This window comes from Larus michahellis, chromosome 5 (genome assembly GCF_964199755.1).
Source record: "Larus michahellis chromosome 5, bLarMic1.1, whole genome shotgun sequence".
NCBI classification, from domain to species: Eukaryota; Metazoa; Chordata; class Aves; order Charadriiformes; family Laridae; genus Larus; species Larus michahellis.
The window spans coordinates 42,512,134-42,533,992 of NC_133900.1; the positions used below are offsets into that span (position 1 = coordinate 42,512,134).

The 21,859-nt window shown below is 37.3% G+C and overlaps 1 protein-coding gene across 4 annotated transcripts in view; it reads right to left on the minus strand.

The window, feature by feature from the left end:
• FSTL5 (follistatin like 5) overlaps nucleotides 1-21,859 on the minus strand; it is a 422,258-nt gene that overhangs the window by 219,149 nt on the left and 181,250 nt on the right. For all 4 annotated transcript variants that reach the window (XM_074589804.1, XM_074589802.1, XM_074589803.1 and 1 more), the window contains exon 4: nucleotides 3,801-4,049. In XM_074589804.1, the coding sequence (XP_074445905.1) occupies nucleotides 3,801-4,049 (249 nt within the window). The remainder of the gene's footprint in view (nucleotides 1-3,800; nucleotides 4,050-21,859) is intronic.

Sequence of the window (21,859 nt, forward strand, 5' to 3'; positions counted from 1 at the left end):
ATCTAAGCTCTGAACTTTGATTTTTGTCACTAGTATTTCCTTTAGTTCATCATTTATGTTTCCTCTTCTTCCAACCATTGAGCTCACTATGCTTGCGGTTAGCCATCTCTCTTTTCTCCTCAATATACTCGCTCCTCACCTTCACTCCATCCTTTCCTTTTCCTCTTCTCTTACCTTCCCCTATATTCTGTTCAGGATTAAAAACTAATAGAATCACAAATATGATAACCACCAAGGCTAAATAAACTAGCCGCCAGCCAGCTGCTCCCTTCCCCATTCCTTCTTCATTCTCCTAGAAGCTGAAAAAATTATTTGAGATCATTCTCAGCCAGAAAGTTCCTTAGATCACAAAGGATTTCCTAAAGAGTTCTCTTAAATTCTTAGAATAATCTTAAATATTTTAAAACATTTTTAGACACTTAAGAGAGAGACAATTGAGAGCACCTCTGAAAGGAGCTGTGGAACTGGCATTCACTAACATCCAGTCAGAGGACACTGGACTTCACAGGTGGGAAATAGAGGACTCAACAAGTATAGAAAATACTTCTAATATCCCTTTTCTATGGATCTAAAAGTAATTAGCGCATCTGCAGAATACATTCTGCTTCTATACCAGAAGAAATTGAGACAGCTTATTGAGTAACTCAAAGGGTCACAGCCAACATCTAACCAAGCCATTAGGAAAAATCGTTCAGCATCTGATGGAAGACGTCATGACATGCCAATAAGGAGCTGATGGAAAAATTACAGTAAGAGTGGTGAAAACATAATTTCTAATTTAGGATAGCCATTATCTTGATCCATGTCAAAACCACACAATTTGCATAACAGCCTCAATCACTAGGGAAGGACAAAGAAATACTTAAATCTTCCTACTTCAGTTATTGTTGTATGACTGTGTTTCATGCAAATTTGGGGCAAACGTATGGTTTAATTTAGCGTGAGGCAAAAAAAAAACCAAACAAAAACACAAAGCAAGTGACAAAGAAAAAGGAAGTAGTCCAATGAATCCGGCTGTGCCCATGTCAGACAAAGGAATGGGAAGAACAGTTCTTATATTCTATTAACTGTTCCAAGTTTACCTGCATCACTTCAGCCTACAATAGGAAAGAAAAAAAAAGAAAAAAATGTGACAATAAAAAAATAATCTACATAAAAAGCAGGTAAGGAACAAGAACCTGAAGTTTTAGTTTAGAAAACTAGCATATCAGGAAGAGTACAGCATTGACATAGGTAGCTTTCACTATCTCAAAACACATTTATCAATTTTTTCAGACATGGCTCTTTGTGAAGGATTTGATGTTTTTGTCTATGCTGTTTCATGCCCAGCTTAGGTAAGACACACATTTCTCAGTGATGTTAATGGAATTTCAACATATAAACCAAAGATCTCTTTCATTTAGCAAGTCAAGCCTTTAACTCCACTGATCACATAATTGTTTAAAAGGGTAATTATCAAATTGTTAAGTAGAACTCATAATGTTTGAGATCAACTATAAATCATTCGATTACAAGACATATTATTTAAATAATTATAGCTACTTAGCTGCTACAGTAATGTTAATCAGGTATATAGAACATTTGCTTATAAAATTTTATTCTCCAAACACAATACTGAAGCTTTTTCTGGTAAGCTTACTCCTTTAAATAAGGTGTATTTCTCAGCTTCTCTGATCTTCAGATCAATACTCATCTGTCTAAAACTTAAAAATTATCCATGAAGACAACTCACACTTGGATACCCTAGTCCTCTTCTGAAGGTCATCACTGACTAAAGGAGAAACCTACTTTTTTAATCTAGCATCTACATTAGGTGCCTGAAGTTGAACACCATTCAGATATTTCATTGTCCACTACAACAGATATGAAACTAATGTGACAAATTTAAAACATAAAGATGAGCTAAGAAAACTTTAGGCAGCATCTGGATGACATTTCTAGCTGAAGTACTGTCTCACTTTCTATTTCAGTAAATAAATCTCACCACATTTCCCCTCCCCCAGAAAAAGAAACACTATTTTTTCCCAAACATGCCCTGAATTTATTTGTACTGTATATAGCAAACTGAAATTAGCTCCATAAGTTTAAACATTTCAGTGTTTATTAGTGTCATCTGTTCTATTGGAGTGCCGTATCATCAAAAAAGGTTTAAAAGAGAGATTGTGACTGTTAAGACAAGACAGAAGCATTCATGTTTTCTTGTCATTGCAGAAACCATCCCTGACAAGCCCTATATGCTACACTCCTTAAATCAAATTTTAATTTTGCACTACCTCAGAACACGTGCTAGCTCCTTAAGTCTCTATATTGTGATGATATATCAATTTTATACAGTGTCCACATTTAGTTTTGAACAAAGTTAAAACTTCATTATTACTTACAAATGTATTTCCCATTGCAAGATTTCCACGCACACCCTCTTTAATCTATGAACCCCTGTCCCTTAACATGTCTGTTAAAGGAGGCCAAGGAAGAAAGGCATTTCATTTTGGCAAGACTCAAAGATTTACCCAACAAGAAACAATTATATAAAGCCCAGTTGTGCAAGCATTATATTTTTTTCTTTAATTAAGTTCTTGAGAAAAGGTATTTTTGAGGGGTTCCCCCACGCCCCCAGTATTCAATTGTTCTACTACAAACCCCGTCATAATAGTAAATATATTGGTATTTCTGCATGACCTGAGATGTTTTAATTTGGTAAAAAAAGCCCAACTCTTAATTTAAAGGACAATCCCTCAGCCATAAACGCAGTGAAAAATTCAACTGAAAATTTTAAAATTTGTTTCATTTGAACAACCTTATACTAGAATACAATCACGAAAATTCAGATTAAGATTTAAGTGAAATATTGCAATTTAAAGGAATGTTCCCTACACAGGTGAATTTAATTTAATGGAATATTTTAGACTTCTTTCTGTGGTGAACAGTAGTTATTAGTGAGAATGAAACTATACCCACAACAGAAAACAATGTTAACAAAAATAAGACAATCTTTAAAAAGAATATGAATTAATTCAACCCCTAGGGAGACTCATAAAAAATGGCCTTACTTAAAAACATTTTTCCCCAAAAAAAGCCACCTGCCTGTTTTAACCAGTAAAAACATGCTGCAAATCTGTCAAAGTACTCATAAACATGCTTAATCAAGGCCTGTATTGGCAAAGTTGCAGAAAACTGAAAAGTGTGCTCAAATTACATAAAACAGAGCAAGCTGCAGTTGTTGACATCTTTAGTATAAGATGCTTTACATAAGGTATATCTCTCAGCATTCAGAAGATTAAAAAGTAGCTAAACTTGCATGCTTTGGTCAATACGCAAGTACACTCTTCACTGTTCAAATTCAAAGCAAGCAAGACCTATTTAGCCATGAACAAGCTGCTGGTCTATCCACTTCAACACCAAATACAAGCACAGGTCCTGCAGCCTTACAAAACCCCTCTGAAAGCCTAAATTCTGTTTTTCCTGTAACAGAGATTAATATCCTTTGGGCTTTGGGAATGTAAGTACATTCAGATGAATGAGGTCAACAGCCACATTTCCAAGACAAACTGGTGTGGATTCGTTTCCAAGACAGAATCGGTTTATTCAGGTTAAAAAGGGGTGACTGCCCAGAGTACTAAGTGCAAACAAAAAGAAAAAAAAAATCTATAAGATATCTCTGGAGTGAGATACTTACTGTATTAACTTTTTGACTCATTTATTCACTGTGCACTTGGTGCAGCCTCTATAGAGCTTTAATTGAACTGCTTGAAAACACCTACCTGATGGCAATATTGCAGACATTGTTCAGCCGCGCTTACCTTTGAAGAAGCAATCTTCGTTGTGCACAATGGTGACCTTTTGCTTTTTCAGACAGGCGGCCCTGTGCACTTCGCAATGGTTTTCATAGAATTCTCCATCAGAACCGCACACAGGCTTGTAATGCGGCTTGCAGTGCTCCATGCACAGACACTCAGCTTGGCCAGTCTCCCCGTTCACAACGCAGCGTCTACCCAGACCGCAGTACTTGTTTTCACATGATCCAAAATGGCCATCTTGACCCATATACCCTAATTAAAAAGAAAAAAATTATTAATTTCATTTTGTCTAATTCCATGCAAGATACAAAAAGGATTGTATTATGTAAATGAAGCGAGAATATGTCCTTTGTTACATCCTTGATTAATGATTAACATAGGTCAGCCTGAAATGAAACAAATTTAATCTTATTATCATGACTAGGTATACTTTCAGTCATTGTCATGCGTTAGATTAACTGTAATTAAGCGCAACACCTAGTAACAATACAAGAGTTACTCTTCATTTAAAAAAAATGCATAGTAAATCATGCCTCTTTAAAATGCATGTTGAAGTTTGTCACTTTAAGATTGCTATGCTATTGCATGTAATAGAACAATGTATTCCCTAGAATTTAGAACACAGAATATCTCAAGTTGGAAAGGAACCATAAGGATCACTGAGTCCAATTCTGTGCTTCTCACAGGACTACCTGAAACTAAACCATATGACTAAGTGTCGTCCAGATGTTCCTTGAACTCTGACAGGCAGATAAAATAGGCATTCACACCTTGAGACTGATACACATGAATAACTAGAGCTGGGTCAAAGCTCTTAATCAACATGAAGAAGTGAAAAAACCAAACAGCTCTGTGCTGGCAAGACAGTGACATTTCAGGGAACGGAGCACAGTGGAAGAGCAGGACCGATACATCAAGGGAACAGTGGCTAGAAGGAGCCAAATGAGTCTCTAGTGGTATTTCAATGAGACAAATGAGATTTGGATAACGAACTGTGTTTTAAGAGGGCTGCAGCAGAGATAAAGGAGTTTCTGCTGGCCACAACTCCCACTTCCTTCTGCCCCTAAAACATGGAAACGAACTGTCTACGTTAGGCTACCAAATCCATCTGTCCGCTTTCTATTCTACCTGTGCTGCTGCTACCAGAAAAATAAGTACTGTGGTCATTAGCAGATCTCTAGGTGAAGTGGAGTTACGTGCACAGTAATACTTCCTTAGTATATCCTCAGTTTCCACCTTGGCTGTCACTTCTTGGCGAGGCAAAGCGTACAACAAGAAAAAACACAGAATTGTTAATTGCAATTACCAAAACTTCAATTATGTAGGTGTTCCAATACTGTAACTGTGCCCTAAAATAAGTACAAAAATGCTAAAATGTCTCCAAATGTGGGAACAGACACTGCCCTTCAGAGTTACTACATTTTATTCTCTTGCTGTACAACCCTAATCTCCCAAACAAACAAGAACTTGATTATAATTCCTTGCAATACTTTTCTCATCCTCACAGCCTAGCTGAATGATACTTGGCTGCCCCATAAAAAAATAGCACAAACAGCAATGCATAATTTGATAGTATTAGACTCGTTTTCTGTAGTGAAGAGCTAACATGTCAATGCCATAGTTTGACACACATTGCTTCTAACCACTGAGAATTTATGTCTTTCGCTTCAGTGGCAGAAGTAAGTTCTTACCACTTCCTTCTTATCCTACAGGTCAATTAGACCTAAGACAATGGTGCTTTGATTCTTTGCTTTCTCACGCAGCACAAATTTTCTACAGACAAGTGTACTACAGAAAGCACGCAACCATGAAATCTGGCTCTAATGTGACAAATGCTTTCGCTGTATTATTTTATAACAGTATGAGCACAAAGTTGAGAGGACTACGTATTCACCTCAGATGTTGCATGTCTGATACAAATACACTACAGTGGCTTTTATACACATGGATGAAACAGCGTAGACCGTGCTGATGGTGGCTTTCGCTTTCTATGCGTCAAACTGACTTGAAATGGGCAAACCCAGTTCAACATTAAGGAATTCCCATAACTTTTTGAAAATACTACTTCTTGTGACAACATAATCGCCACTATATACAAGCAACAGATGTTAAGTGACAGAAATTAAGGTAAATCCAGTTTCCTGATACTACCATTAACCTTAAATAAAGTCTTGCAATGTCCAAGAGTACTTTACGGCACAGATCATGTACACATGCTAAAGAATTACAGGACTTCTTTGAAGTGATGGAATTGTTGCAGTTTGAGGCCAAAGTCCATAAATCATTATTATTTCTGCTTTCTGAATTGGAAGATAAAGATCTCAATCTGACAACCGCTCTGAAATATCGAGAGGTGTGTGGTGACTCAACAATGCACTGTGCTGTATATTGCTGTGAAAGTAGAAACCAATTTAAAACTTCACTTGGGACTTCATTTTAGTACTATAATTGAATGTGATGCCTGAATGCAAAACAGCTACTTTCAGATGAGGGAGAATGATTTGCATAATATATATTGATATTGGTATGAGTCAGAGTATACCAATCATGTACATCAGTAAACAAGCAAGGTTTTTGCCCTAATGAAAATCTATATTACTTTGTTATGAAATGTTTTATAAATGTCTCCATTTTACACCAGTAACTATCCCAAAACAATACATATATTTGCATAAATCACTGCATACACAACTCTTTCTATTGAAGTTGATAGTAAAATTCCCATTGACCTCAACAGAAGCAGGATTCTTTCTTCTGATACAGTCTTTGCTTTAAGTTCAGCTATTTTTAATGCCTTCAGCATGTTTAACAAGCACTGCTCTGTGCTATTTTTAATTTAGGAACTTGAAGATCTTCTGAAGTATTTGATGAAAAGGAGCAGATATGCAGTGTTTCAAGTGTTTTACAGTACATATTTAAGAAGAAACAGCTTAAACGTTTATTCTTAAAAAGTCCACCAACTAGTGGTTACCAAATTACTCATAACAAAAAATAAATAAAATCTGGCCAATTTCAGATGAGGTGACAAAACGTTCACAAACACAACTTTGATACAAATTTGAACTTGAAGTGCACCCAATTCTGAAAATGTAAATAAACCAATAAATGTGAAATAGCTACTGTGATATAAATATAAATGGGTTTAGACATAAGTAAAAACATTTTTAAATAAGCTAGTGACACAGAAATCTACAAATTTTAAGACTACCAACAGAAAATAAGGTTATATGTAATGGCATGAATCTGATCTTCACCGGTTAGCTCTGAATACTAACTTTATTGTGGAGGAACAAATCAAACTAGCCAAAGGTGCACAGCACATGCAGTCATCTTGGATTTTTTTTTTCTTTCACCTGAGCAAGTGATAAAGCACTAATTGCTGCAACTGAATAATAACAAAACAACTGCAAAGAGCTATTTTAAGTACTACTGAGAGAAGTTTTCCCGTGGATACTTATGTTTCTTCTTTACATTTCTGGGGAATTATTCATGAAATACTGGGACAGTCAGATTTCAAATTCACAGAGGAATAAGCCAGTGAAACAAAGGAGATACCAGATGTTTTGAACAGCCTTAGTAAGGGGTGCTTACTAGCTATGCATAAAAAGCACTAGCATTTTTTGTCAGAACTTAAAAAAACAAAGCAAAATGCTTGACCCAAACATGCTGATACAACAATACCAGTAACCTTTTTGTTCACACAAATGCATCATCTTCAAGTCTTAGCTCACTGTAATCATAACAAGCTTTAGTTGATAAAGGCAAGTAAACCACAGCTTCATTACTGTTCTGATCCACTGCGTTTGGTTAGACAGACCTGAGTGTTTGTTCTGAGTGGCAGAGCTATTGCAGGGTATTCGGGACTCTCGCCTAATATACTTTTCATCAAGTTCCAGCTGTCTCCTTGTCCGTATCATGGTAGGAGGAATGAAAACTCAACTGCACAACCTAGCCCTCAAATAAAACCAACTTCTGCTGCTTTTCATTGTTCCAGCCCAACTTACAAGAATCACTGTATTTGGCAAATCCTTCATTTTATTTTATGTTTCCAAAAAGGGTAGTTCCTTTAGGTGGCAATAATTTTCATCCTGGAATAGAGCTGCTTCCTGTTTGGGTACAAAGCTACAGGAATCTTGTCATTATCAAACAAGAAACCGGCTTTTAAACCCATATGGGCTGTGAACTGCAGCCCATTCATGAAAACCTGACTACTCCAATGCATCTCAGGAAATCACCACTATTACTTTTCCTACCTGGAATTATTATTAATGGTGATATACTTTTGAGAGCGTGATAACAGAAGTTTTTTGGTTTTTTTTTTTGTATGGCTTTGTTTCTTTTGGGTTTTTTTGGTTGTGTGGATTTTTTTATTTTTTTTTTTTTTAATGCCAGTATAGATAAGTCTCCTGGGACTCTGTAGGTCTCCTGCAGCACCCTTTCAGCAGAGCACCACCACCACCTCCCCCCCAAGCTAACAAACAAAGAAACACTGAGTTTTTCTGAAGGCTGTTCTTCTATCTAAGCACCTAGATTTAGAAAGTAAACTAGTCCAAGATGAACTTCGATTCCTATATTTGGAATTCATAATTCAGTAATTTAGTAGAGAAGATAGGCAGCCTAACATATTCAATATTAAGAGACTGAGAACAAGTAACTCAAGATGACAAATAACCTACCCATGAATGATAATCTTTTCCCAGCAATTTAATTGGTATTGCTTATGCGATAGGTAAGTCTCCATGTGTCAAGTGCCACAACACAATAGGAAAGTGTGCACCCATATTAGCTATGTTAGCTTACTCTGAATTTTCAGCCAAAAAAGTGTAATGCCTATGCACTCTGAGAGCGTCTATAATACTATGGAAAATGAAACATACTTTGTTCAATTTGAAAGTAAGTCAGGAAACATCTAAATTATAGAATAGAATCATCAAATCGCTGAGGTTGGAAGGGACCTATAAGATCATCAAGTCCAACCATTAACCCACCCTGACAAAAGCCACTTCTAAACCATGTCTCTAAGTACCACATCTACCCTTTTTTTTTTTTTTTAAACACCTCCAGGGATGGTGAATCCACCACCTCCCTGGGCAGCCTATTCCAATGTTTAATAACCCTTTCAGTGAAAAAATGTTTCCTAATATCCAATCCAAACCTCCCCTGACATAACTTGAACCCGTTTCCTCTCGTCCTATCACTGTCACCAGGGAGAAGAGGTCAGCCCCCATCTCTCTACAACCTCCTTTCAGGTAGTTGTAGAGGGTGATAAGGTCTCCCCTCAGCCTCCTCTTCTCCAGGCTGAACAACCCCAGCTCCCTCAGTCGTTCCTCAAATTATCCTCATTATCATAGTCTTAAGTTTAAAAAAAACCCCACACTTTAAGAAATATCATTAAAAATGTATTATGCCCAAGACAGCCAAAGCAGTCGCATAGTTTTTTTTAGAGTTTAAGTTTCAAGAGAATCTAAACAGACATAAAATGGAAGAACAAACAAAAACAAAAGAGTTTTTACTTAAAAAACTCTTCGAGAAAGCTAAATGGCTTTGACTTTTCTTTTAAGACAAATTGTAATAAATACACTTTCACGATGTCACTATGGATTCCTCTTACGTGTTTCCTAGCTAAAGGCCAGTTCAACAGCACCCAAAGTTGAGCAAGTTTTAGGTGAAAATTGCATCATTTACACTTGGGAATTAAGCGGATGTTTTAGCATGCAAAAGGCTCATGGGAACATGCACTTTTTTCTTTTTCTGTGACTGACTTATTCTTAACGATTACAGAGCATCTTCAATTTAAACAGTCTTTCATAACACTAACTACAAGATGAAAATTACTACATGACTATTCACAAAAGGCTGGTCACACGAAGAGTTTTTCTGAGGAGCTCAACAACATATGGAATTATAGATTAACAAATCTGAGGGACTCTGCTGCCTTGCACTGTTAAGGTATAACCTTGTAATGTTGAAGTAACAAGATAGGAGCTGAAAGAACTTTGGAAGATGACGAATATATAGGCACAAGAATGTGTTACATCACTCTAACGACAACAAAATGGCCTGTGCGTATTCAGTTACAAAAAAAAAAGTTAATAAAATTAGTGGATAAAGTGTGAGGAACAGTTTAAACCACAAAGCAGGAGTAAAAACCATGGAGTTCAAGATAACAATTGCACAGAGGTAAAACAAGGTAAAGTTTACTTAAATCAATATTTACTAATGATTTAAAAGTGTAAGATCGTTGTACAGCAGGACCTCTTAAAAAATTCAGGGCAGAAATAAACCTTTGTTAGAATATTGTTCTTCCTCCCAGGAGGCTTTCAAGAGCGGAGGTGCAAACCTGCTTTGAAAGGGATAGAACAAGAGTGAGCTATTCCTGTTTCCACACCAGAAAGAGCTCCTCTTAGCAGCCCTGTCAAGCAATTCCTTGTCACATACTCTTTTCCATAACTCTGCTAGACCTACCTGTCACTGAAAGCAGCAATTTGGATCACTTCAAAGTTTCTCAGAGACCGAGGCAATACAGAAGTTCATATCAGCATGCACACCCCCCCACAACCTCACACACAAAGAAAGCCTCCTCTTTGTAGGGGGACTGGAAGTACCGTAAGGACTTGCACCTGCTTAGAATTTGATTGAAATCTCCTGGTGTGCTCAACGTTTATCTGTGAGGGCTGACTAACAGAAATAGACACAGAAATTATGACTACACATGCTTTTTTTTTTTTTTAAACTTTAAAAGTCAGGCTAAATACACTTGGTAGAATGCCTGCCTTGTGTATTCAGATAAAGTGATTTTCTTATTCCCCTGTAAAGGTAAATTAGAAAGAAAATAGGAAAAAAGTGCCACACTTCTAAAGGAATAAAAATGCAAAACTACAGTGAGTAAAAGAAAAAAACTGTAATAACAAGAAGAATTGTAAAGTTGCATACCCAGCTATTAACCTGAAATATTGATATCCTCCAAAAAAGTGCATCTCTTGGTCAGAAACAACTTTGCCCACATCAATCCCTTTCCCTTACCAGCGCCCTGCAGCTCTCTTAAGCAAGCTTCACGGAATTTAGCTTCCTCAGAAAAATCAAATCATAGCCCCTTCTACTTGAATAAAACTGAAGACAGGGACCAAAACGCCATGTAAGAGAAAGAGAAGACATGAAATCACAACGGGCACTACACAAAAACATCTTCGGCTTATTAGACAGAAACTTTTTCCTCACCTTCCGGACCCTTCACCTGCGCCTCCCCCTCCCTGAGCTGCTTCTCCTTCTTGCCAGCGGTCCCTTTATGGCCTTTCTCCACTCCCGCTCCCCGCCGCTCCCCGCCTCCTGCGGGGCGGCCGCGGGCGGGCTCGGCTGCCCTGGGCTCCCCTGGCCCCGGCTCCCCTCCCCTCCCCGTCCCGCACCTGGAGGCGCAGCAGCCGCCCGGCGCTCTCTTCCTGCGATTAAGACGACCTTCTGTGGATTCCTGCCTCTATAAAGTTCCTCACCCACTCCCAGCGCCGTCGGAGCATAACAAATGCCTGTGACAGCTCGGCGGCCCGGCCTTCCCTCCGGAGTAGCGCCCCGTTCGGATTTCTGCCTGAATCACAATTAACCGTGTCACCAAAGCGGTGCTGGGCGATGCTCTGGCCCTGTGCCCAGGGCCCAGCAGCAGGGGCTTGTGTGCAACCTCATAGCCCAGGGATCTGCGGGTTCCCCCCAGGTGAAATTACTGTCCTCGCTGAGGCTGTTCATGTGCTCGGGGGAGCCAAGAAAGTGTTGCCAAAGTCTCTTTCACTGCTAGGAGGTGACCTTCTGGTACTATACTAAGCCTTATAAACATCCCCTTTGTTGATGATCCTCCTTATGAGGAAGACCAGTGACCATCACATTGGTAAAACTATCTGTGGGCTTAAGACACACTACTTGCCTTATGCAGGAGAATGGAAAACATACACACATCTGAAACAAACAGCTGAACAGATCTGGAATAAGAGCACTGCTGGGTCTACGTGTAAATACAGACTGATGTCCTTTGAGCAGTTTCAAGACGGCAGTTCATTACTTTCAATTACACCCTTAGATGTACCTAGCATTTACTGTGTTTTTCTTTCTCACATGTTATCTTTGTCTTTTGAAAAATGTTTATTATTCATTTAACATCTAACCAGTGGCAAACAGTGTATCCTCTAAAACAAAGTGGGAAATGACACGTTTGCCTCATCACAGATACATGGACCTTTATTCAAATGGTTGATTGCTTTTCAATTGCAGCGCAGCAGGCAATCCTCTATTCTGTCAAATGTGTTACCCAGTGTCACCAAGAGCAGGAAATGTGCATCACAGCGACGGCAGTTTTGAAAAGGTCATAGTTTGAACAACCTTTCACACATCTTAATGCTTATTTGAAATATAGCTTGCTGAAAATCACAAAGGGCTACCTTAGTTCGCAGTCAGACAAAACAAACCTGACCACTGCTCACTTGTTCTTTAAAAACCAAACTGTTTTGGCAACAATGACCAAAATACGCAAAACTCGCAGTGAAATTATTGACTGGAATTTCCCTTTTACTTAGTTAAAAATTAGAAAGGCTGTTAGAATTTGGTCTCAAGAACCAAGGTAGTAATTACTGTATCACACAATAATATTAACTGTTCCTGTATGGTAACTTTTGACCTGAAAAACAGATCTGTCGATTTTGAGTGAATAGTACAGTAAAAGACTATAGTTTCCTACATAGGCATATGTGGCTTTCGCTGGGATTAAATATGCTCCTATATGAAACAGTATTATAAACAGAAATTGTAACTTATCCCCTGATCAAGTAGCTGGCACTAAAAAGGTCATTCAATTACCCATAGTGCAAACTAGCATACCATAATCCAGATACTATACAATTCCTGTGCTAAACATTGGAACAATACTGTTTTGTTGGGTTTTTTTAATTCAAAGCCCTCCCTGAAGAAAAGAGCTGTGATGGCTTTCTGCTACCTTCCCCAGGGACCTCTAATAGAAAAAGTAGCATAGACATTACACCATATGGTTAAAGTGCAGCATCATTACTGTTCAAGGAAAGCTAAAAAAGAAATGTCAAGCGTTTTCAGTCTTACTGATTAGAAACAGTTGCTCCTAGAAAATTGGACGTTGTCAATTTTTTTCGAGTTGTTTTACTAAGGAACTGTGGTGGGTTGACCCTGGACAGCCAGTAAGTGCCCACCCAGTTGCTTGCTCACACCCACCCGGGAATTCAGAAGGAATTCATTCACTAATTCCCACCAGCAGGCAGATGCCCTGCCATCCCCTGGAAACTGGCACACGCAAGAGGGCCGTGCCTTAACCACCAGTGTCCTCCTCTTCATCCTCCTTTCCCCCGGCTGTTATTGCTGAGCACAATGTCATAGGGTATGGGATATCCCTTTGGTCAGTTCGGCTCAGCTGTCCTGGCCGTGTCCTGTCCCAAATTCTTGCTTTGAGGGAGGCAGAGTGGGAAAAAGAAAAGGCCTTCATGCCGTGCAGGTACTGTTCAGCAATAGCTAAAACCCAACACTGTCTTCGTCACCAATCTAATACACGGCACTATGAGGGCTGCTGTGAAGAAAATTAACTTCATCCCAGACATACCAAGTAAAGGAAAACACTATGAGAGCTTTGTAGGCATTAGTAAATCCAGCAAGGTAAGGGGGGGTGGGCAGGATAGTTAATCTAAACTGTTAATCAGTGGAATTTTTTAGGAAAAGGTATATTTGGAAGAATATGAGAATAATTTTATATACAGGATTTCTAAATCAATTTCTTTGACAAAAGTAGTGAGAGACTAATATTTTCCATGTCATATACCTGTGTGGAACATAAACACAGGTATATAAACCTGTGTTAAATTCCATAAACGTGGAATTTAACAGTGTAAGGGTTATTAAGGTGGGCTATGATTTTTAAAGCCCTTCAGAGAGAACAAGAGCAAAACACTGAATATTTGTATCATACCCCAGTTTGTAGACTGTATCCATCTTGTAATTAGACACGGAGTAGGCAAGAGCTTTTCAAAAACTACATCTGGATCATCCTCAACAGAAGAATATGATTCTATTTGAAAATGTCTCTGAACATCAGCAGAAGACTACCATCTATCACAGAGAGGCAGATACGTGCTTGAAAATGCTACACTGAAAATTACTGTTCATTTATGGAACTGTTCATCATTTAGGAAGTACTTAGAAGAAAAATATACCATCGTTATAGAATCAGAGAATCGTAGAATCATGGAGTAGTTTGGGTTGGAAGGGACTTTTAAAGGTCATCTAGTCTAACCTGCCCTGCGATGAGCACAGACATCTTTAACTAGATCAGGTTGTCCAGCCTGGCCTTGAACGTTACCAGGGATGAGCCATCTACCACCTCTCTGGGCAACCTGTGCCAGTGTTTCACTACTCTCATTGTAAAAAATGTCTTCCTTACAGTTAGTCTGAATATCCCCTCTTTACATTAAAGCCATTATCCCTTGTCCTATTGCAACAGGCCCTGCTAAAAAGTCTGTCGCCATCTTTCCTGTAGGTCCCCTTTAGGTTCTGAAAGGCTGCGTATAAGGTCTCCCCGGAGCCTTCTCTTCTCCAGGCTGAACAACCCCAACTCTCTCAGCCCATCCTGATAGGAGAGGTGCCCCAGCCCTCTGATCATCTTCATGGCCCTTCTCTGGACTCGCTTAACAGGGCCATGTCTTTCCTGTACTGAGGGCTCCAGAGCTGGACACAGTACTCCAGGTGGGGTCTCATGAACGCAGAGCCGAGGGGCAGAATCACCTTCCTTGACCTGCTGGCCACGTTTCTTTTGATGCAGCCCAGGATAGCTGGGCTACCACACAGAGACATGAATTTGCTTTTTATAACTAGCGAAACAAACACTGCTGTGTTATTATACTGAATTCAAAGTTATTGCAGGTCAACAAACCCTGTTTATGCTTGGCAAATCTAAGTTAATAATTGAACAAAAATAAAGATTTCATCGCAAATCCTTTTAAAATTGCAATGCCTTTGTAAATAAATTTTTACAATTGTTTTTATCATAAACAGTTTAGTTAAATGACTGAAATTATAATGCAGAATATTTTTTTTCTCTGTGCTTTAAGGGCTGCCAGCGATCTTTCAACTTACAACAGTTCGAAAAGTGGCAAAGAATGTGACTTGACTAATTAGTTTAAAGTTACTGGAATGACACAGCTAACTTGCTTAGTTTTCCATAAACCAGTTATATCTTTACAATATACATTTATCCTTACACACAAGCGTAACTGAATTGTAACTGTATTATTTTCTTTTCATTACTGCACTGTATGGTAACATTCATATAATCCTTCTGTACATATTAAGTCATGACAGAGCTTATTTTATTGTCGTAATTTCATCAACAAGAAAAGTACAAACAGGAATAGGAATGGGTATGCACTTCTTTTAAAGCACTTTGTTCCATAAATTGCCATAGCTATTTCTGAAGAATTTGGATGTCAGTGTACTTCCAGTCATGCTGGTTAGCACAAACTGGCTGTTAATTGGTCTTTAAACCTATCCATTATTTTATACAGAATTTGAACTGCATCATTTTTTGAATGTCCAACCAAAGTTAAATGGCAGTTAAATAGTATTCATAAAGAAATTTCACAGAATTCTGTTAGTGCTGCAATTTCTAGAAAACAGCAAAATGATGGATAATGTACTTGGTGTGTAAAGCGCTCTGGAGCTCACATACACCTTCCTTGAAAAATAGTTGGAAAGCTCATGACCTAGAAAGAATGCTTTTTATTTCCTTTATAGTTATTCTTAATTTTTCACCTGAATTTATTTGCCAGTGTAAAGAAAATTCATAAATATATATGGCCTATTTTTTTCAACATAACTTTACTGGAGTGGAGTGATTTTCTCTGAGTGTGTATGCTATGACAACATGCAAGTATTTAACTCATTTCTTCCTCCCTCTTCCTCACGCACACAAGAATTATATGCCTTTCCTTCCCATGTTTCCCTTCTCGAAGGAACTTTTCGGAGTGGACAACAGACTTGACAGTAATATTCCACTGATGTGAACAGCACAGAAGCACCACAGATTAACTCATCAAAGTTCTGTGGATTCTGCAACACAGTCAAGTCAAACTGATTTTTTCAGAGATGGAGGCAGGCAGGCTCTCCTGTAATCTGTGTGCTATGGTAAAACAGCTGCTGAAGATTTTCGGGGCAGTTATGCCAGCTGAAACAGGTAAGAATGTGCTTGGCTTATGTCTTGAACTCACTTGCTCATATTTGATCAGTTTAAATATAACTCTAAATCACACAAGTTTCTATCTGCAATGCTTGCACAACTCTTTTAATACTGTTGATGTAAAATGTGACAGACGCTGAGAACTTTAAGTCTGACAGACGTATTTAGATAGCCTAAAATGTTAGATACGTACTGAAAATGCGTTCAATTGCTGAACGTGTGTACAATACTACAAAGAATACATGTAAACATAAGTATCATTCTCCAAAATAATATCAGAGTTAATGCATATAACGTAGGACAGTTTAAAAATGAGTTTTATCAAATCCATATTGTTAGAGAAGTACTGGGAAATTAAAATGTGACTAAAACAAATTTAGTTTTTTGAAAGCTAGATTTGGGGAATAATCTCATTATTCTGATCTGTTGAAGCTGTCAGACATGTAATAGTCTGTTGGTGAGTATGTAAGATGCAGAAATCTTTGATCAAATAATTACTCTGATTCTGGGTTTCCTGCATTTTCAACTGCTGAAAGCAAGTTATTGTGAAGTGGCTAGTTTCCTCCCTATTGACCAAAAGTTTGGAGGCAGTAACTCTATCCCAGTAAATGTTTTGACACTTTTCCCCAATACGTCCCTTTTCCCTAAGCTTGTATTTTCCCATGAAAATGGAACGCTTTCTTCTTTGAGAAATAATCTATTCTAATGCTCCACACATTATAAATCTAAGGTAGGACTGCTCAGGAAGCGACTCAAACCTTGATGCTATTCAGCCTTTGTGGTGATCTGTGGTCCCAAAGTCTAAACTCAAAGAATGTGCTCATATTCTACATAAACTGGAAAATAGTGTTCAGACGAGGTCTACACCACTTGTCACATTCACTCAGAGAGCTTAAATTGAATTGATGAATGCTGGGGTGTTGGGACTATCCATGGCCATGGAGAACACAAATTTCTAAATCTGCATCGTGAGTCACTGCCCAACTCAGGAGGCAGTGCTAGGGAAGGTAGCTTTGATTTAACCAGTATAAGAGCATTACATAATTATTGATGAAAGGTACATTCAGGAGAAAGTGAGCTGTTTTAAGGTCTTTTTTGCGAAGGGTTTTTGTTTTGCTTTGGTTTGGTTTCATTTTAATCTGAAGACCTGACGAGTAGTTTATACTCTTCTTGAAATCAACACTACAGTGATTTTTGTTCGGGCTTGGTTTTTCACTTCACCTTGAAGATAGTCTCTTAACATCTTATCTTTTATGAGACCGGTTGGTCTGCCGTAGACAACTCTACCTGCTATGAGCACTGCTATGGCTCCTTGACCTAAAGCCCTATCCTAAACAATCCCCAACGACTGTGGGATTTTGCCAGATATGATAATAGCTCATAAGTTCATGTTCTTGCTTTGTGTTTTGTGTAGGAACTAGGTTACAAATGAAACCTCCCCAGCGGCAGAAGCTGCATTTTCTGCCTTTGATAGCCTTCTCTTTTCCTGTTTTTCTGTGCTAATCCTGTTTTGATCTTAAAGAATAAGAATCAGACATTCAATAATATCAACAGCTGGAGACCTTATAAAATTAACGTTCTCTCTTTTCTCTCATTACTACCATCTCATTAATAACCATTATACAAAACCAAAATAAAACAAGGGGTAAAATAACTTCTGGGGGAAGAAAATCTTCCAAAAAGTTTTTCCTTGGTAAAGAGACTTGATAAAGCCAAAAATTAATTAACATTTGAAATTCTTTGATTCATACTGATTTTTAAACTTTTATGTGTTTTCCTGATTAAAATTCACAAAGTTTAACATATTCATTAGTGAGCTAGCCACTAATGGCTGGATACAAAGACATTTGCTTTTAACTGTTTAGTGGTACAATATTAAAAAAATGCTGTTAATATTCATTGGAGCTCTCTACTCAACACAGTCTGTCTTTCTATTTCTTGCATGCACAATGTCAACATTTATGTGCCCATTTACAAAAAAAAAATATTATGACTTTGTGCTTAGGCTTTTATAGAACAATTGCAACTAGACAAAAATAAATGTAAATGTAGTGTTATGTAGAACATTCAAAGTGCATGCAAAGAACAAAGACAGGGAATCAGAATATTCAAAATAATTGAGCAAAGTGTTAAGTGCACCATCTGAAGTTGTGTTGGTACCATCTGATTCCTGCAGCTAACACAGAAAGCATACCAAGTGCTAATGACTAAACTTGGCAGACTTTCAAGGTCTGAGTTTTGTTTGGTTTGTTTTGGGTTTTTTTCCTATAAATGGGCTATTTACCATTTTAGTTTAGCATTTGCTTCCCTTCAGGACTGTAAAAATGAGAAGTCATGTTGCGTGTGTTTTGTGCCTCTATCAGTTTCTATTTAGTGAAATCAAGGAAATACCATTTTACAGTATAGATATTAACAGATAGCTCATAAGTGACCCTTTCTAGATTATTGGATCTACGCTGATATGAAAGTAGAGTGAATGAGCTGTGGTCGTTATTGAATTCATGCCTGGTGAACACCATCTTTTGTAAAACAGTACTGAGAGTGAGCTAAGTTCATACTGAATAAATATATAAATAAATAACAAAACAATTGACAAAAAGTGCTCAGTGATTTTTTTTCTAACCCCATTCTTATTTTTTAATATTGTGTTTTAATAAAAAGGAAAAATCTCTCATGAGAGTTTCTCAGATAGTATTTAGTGCTTTTGATTGTAAAATAATGTGCGATCTTGTAATAATATCTAACAGACCCTTTTTTAAGACAAAACACCCCACAAGAAACAGCAGATGAGCAAAGTATTACTTTTTTCCACAATTTTCAATTCAGTCCCTAGAATCTAATAATAAACAACAAGAGCACATACTCCCATTTCTCACTTCTGAACTCAGCCTGAAGACCATTCTGGCTACCATAAGTTTATTTTATTTATTCTCGTTTGTGGGAGGAAGGAAGAATCTTTGCGGCCGTTCAAGCTTCTTTGGGGATAGGCAGTCAGTGCAATGCTTTGAAAATCCATTTGTCATGACTGAGCTTGAGTTTGATGGATGATACAAAGACAGGAAAAAAATTAAAGTGAAACATGCTAAGCATCTGATTTTGGTTCCTAAGTTCACATCTAAGGAAATACACATAACACAGCTAAAGAAATAATAAAAGATCTGGTTCCTTTTCATTATTTGGTTCAGCCAAAGCATTTAGAAAAAAGGCATGCCTGTGTTATGATCTCAAATGTGTTAATAATCTACAGATCTGCCATGATGTGCTTGCAATACCAAGTCATTTGAGGTGTTTCCCAGTGGTAAGAATATCCTCCTATTCATATGATGTACCATTCCATTGCTACTAACTTATACAAGAAAAAGGAAAAAAAAAATGAGGACCAAAATAACAACCATTCCTATTTTAATCTGCTTTAATTTGAACCATTTATCTGTCAGAGTTCTACTGAACTCTCCACTTTGGTTTGTGATGTTCAGAGTTTCTGGGTGAACTTAAATTACACATTCAGTGATCATGCAGAAAATAATTCAGCTTCAGATTACTCTAAGAAAACGAGGGAACTAAATAAGGCAACTGTTTTGCAAAATAAAATAAAACACAGAAGCCCTGTATTGAACTACAGGCTTTATCCTCTTCAGTACCCAAAAACAAAATTCAATTTTGCAATGTAAAGTAATGCAAGGATGTGTGCTGCTTTATTGCTTCCCTACAAAAGCCTTATTTTGCATGGTTATATTTCTTACCTGTCCTAACTTTCCTAATATTTTCCGAGAGAATCCGATTTTGCATTAATTCAGTCAGGTGTACATTCTAGGCCTTGAATAGCCTGAGTTTCCATTCCAGGTAGAAAAAAGTAATCATAAGAGACTTGGAGATAGCAGTAGAAATTGGTTCTTGAGATCATGAAATTTTGTGAGCAAGATGAATTCCCTCAAGCGTGGCAGTTGTTACAAAAAAACCCAACTAGCGACAAGGACCAGAATGTGAGGAAAGACTGTCATTTCTACATTCCCCCCAGAAGAAGAGGAATATTAGGAAACAAAGAGTTATCTAAAGAAATTCAGTGTTTATTATCATGTTACTGTTGTTTCAGAATGGTTCAACAATCTCATTGAAAATGTAACTTTCCTGAAGAACAGTCAATGCAAAAACAAAGAAGAAAAGCTAAATATTACAGGTATGTGAAGAAATGGGAGGAAAACTCCCATACAGACCCAAAAAAAGGGTCTATAAACCCTAAGGTAAAGTAGGAAACAGTAGAATACCCACAACCCAAAGACTGGGATGTTAAGTGTTAAATAAAACTATGAAATTAAATGAAATGAAATCTACTCTAAAGTGAAATCTTCTCTTTAAAAAGACAGCATTACAAGTATGTATGAAATAATGCATAATTAATATATATTATGTGTCTCATAAAATTGACTCAAATAGCATTAAAAACCAGATTTATTTTAATTCTAGTGCTGACACATTCTTTCATAAATAACTATCAATAAAATCTGAGGCTAAACTGAACAAAGCATTTTATTAATAAGTCTGATAACATCTTTCACCAGCAAATAACTCGATACCTGTATATTAGTATACATATCCAACTATTTTATAAACTGTGAGTTTCAAGCTATTACACAACCAAATTTATGGAATGTTGACATGCACTACTGTGGTCGGAATACAAGAAATATAGTAATGCATGTAATTCTGAAGAAGTGAAAACAACAAAAAGTAAAATGTGAATTGAAAAGAGTTGTTAGTGACAGCTATTTGTCAAGGAATCTATAAAGTAATTCACATAGTTTGTGTGCAAAGACACCTGAAGAGCAAAGGAAACTTGCATTCTTCTCTGTGTTTTAGAGAGAGAGGAACTGGAACTCTTTGATTACTTTTTGTAATACTACTGTCCCTTCTGGAAAGTAAAATGGAAGAATAGCTGGGTAAAAAAAATTATTTCCCTCACGCTCTTCAAGAAAAAGCTGATTTATTTCTATGACTCTCAGCCATCCTTACAGTTGAAAATATAGTTAGTGGCTCTTTTTGGGGAAATAAGGTGTTCCAGTCAAGCATTTCCTGTTCCTTCCCTCCAAAAAGTTTCTTTTCTTTCTATTATCTTCTGCTTTGTTCCACTGAGAGAGAAACTTCCCTCTTTCTGAGATTCACAATTCACAAACACCTACACCTTTTTGCTTAGTCAGTTAAAACTTGCCTAAAGTGAAAAGCTAACGCATGCAGCTTTGTTATTCTGTAATTGTTTCTTCTTGCATTTCTGGTAGTGCAATAATGAAATCCATCATTATATGATGCTTGACGTTGCCACAAAAAGTCGTCCTTCTGTTTTGGTCTACCTAGGCCAATCCTTCTGACCTAACAGTCTTACAAACAGTGCACAATCAGATGACTTTTGGAATACCAAGAAATGCATAGTTTGTAAAAATCATATACATAAGAATTATATAGAGAGGAGAAATAGACTATACCACAACTCTACAAATTAAAAAGTGATGTGTAGGCAAAGTAGGATGCTTATAGCTTGCTTTCAAAGAAGACTAACTTCAGAATGAGCTTCCAGTGATCTGTAGACAAGTCAATCTCTGTTCATAGAGAACAAGAAACAGTGTCAAGCTTAACAGAAGTTACAAAACTCCATTGCAAAAATGCACATTAATATGGTCAATTTGCAATCTATGATTCAGTTTCTTTCTTTTTTAAGTAGAATATTCCCGAGGGATCAAAAGTTAAACTACAAAACAACATCCAGACCACACTGATGTCAACAGTTAACACAGCTGAAGAAGAAAATATCGATCATTAAATGGTGAGCTGCCTTTTTTCCTAA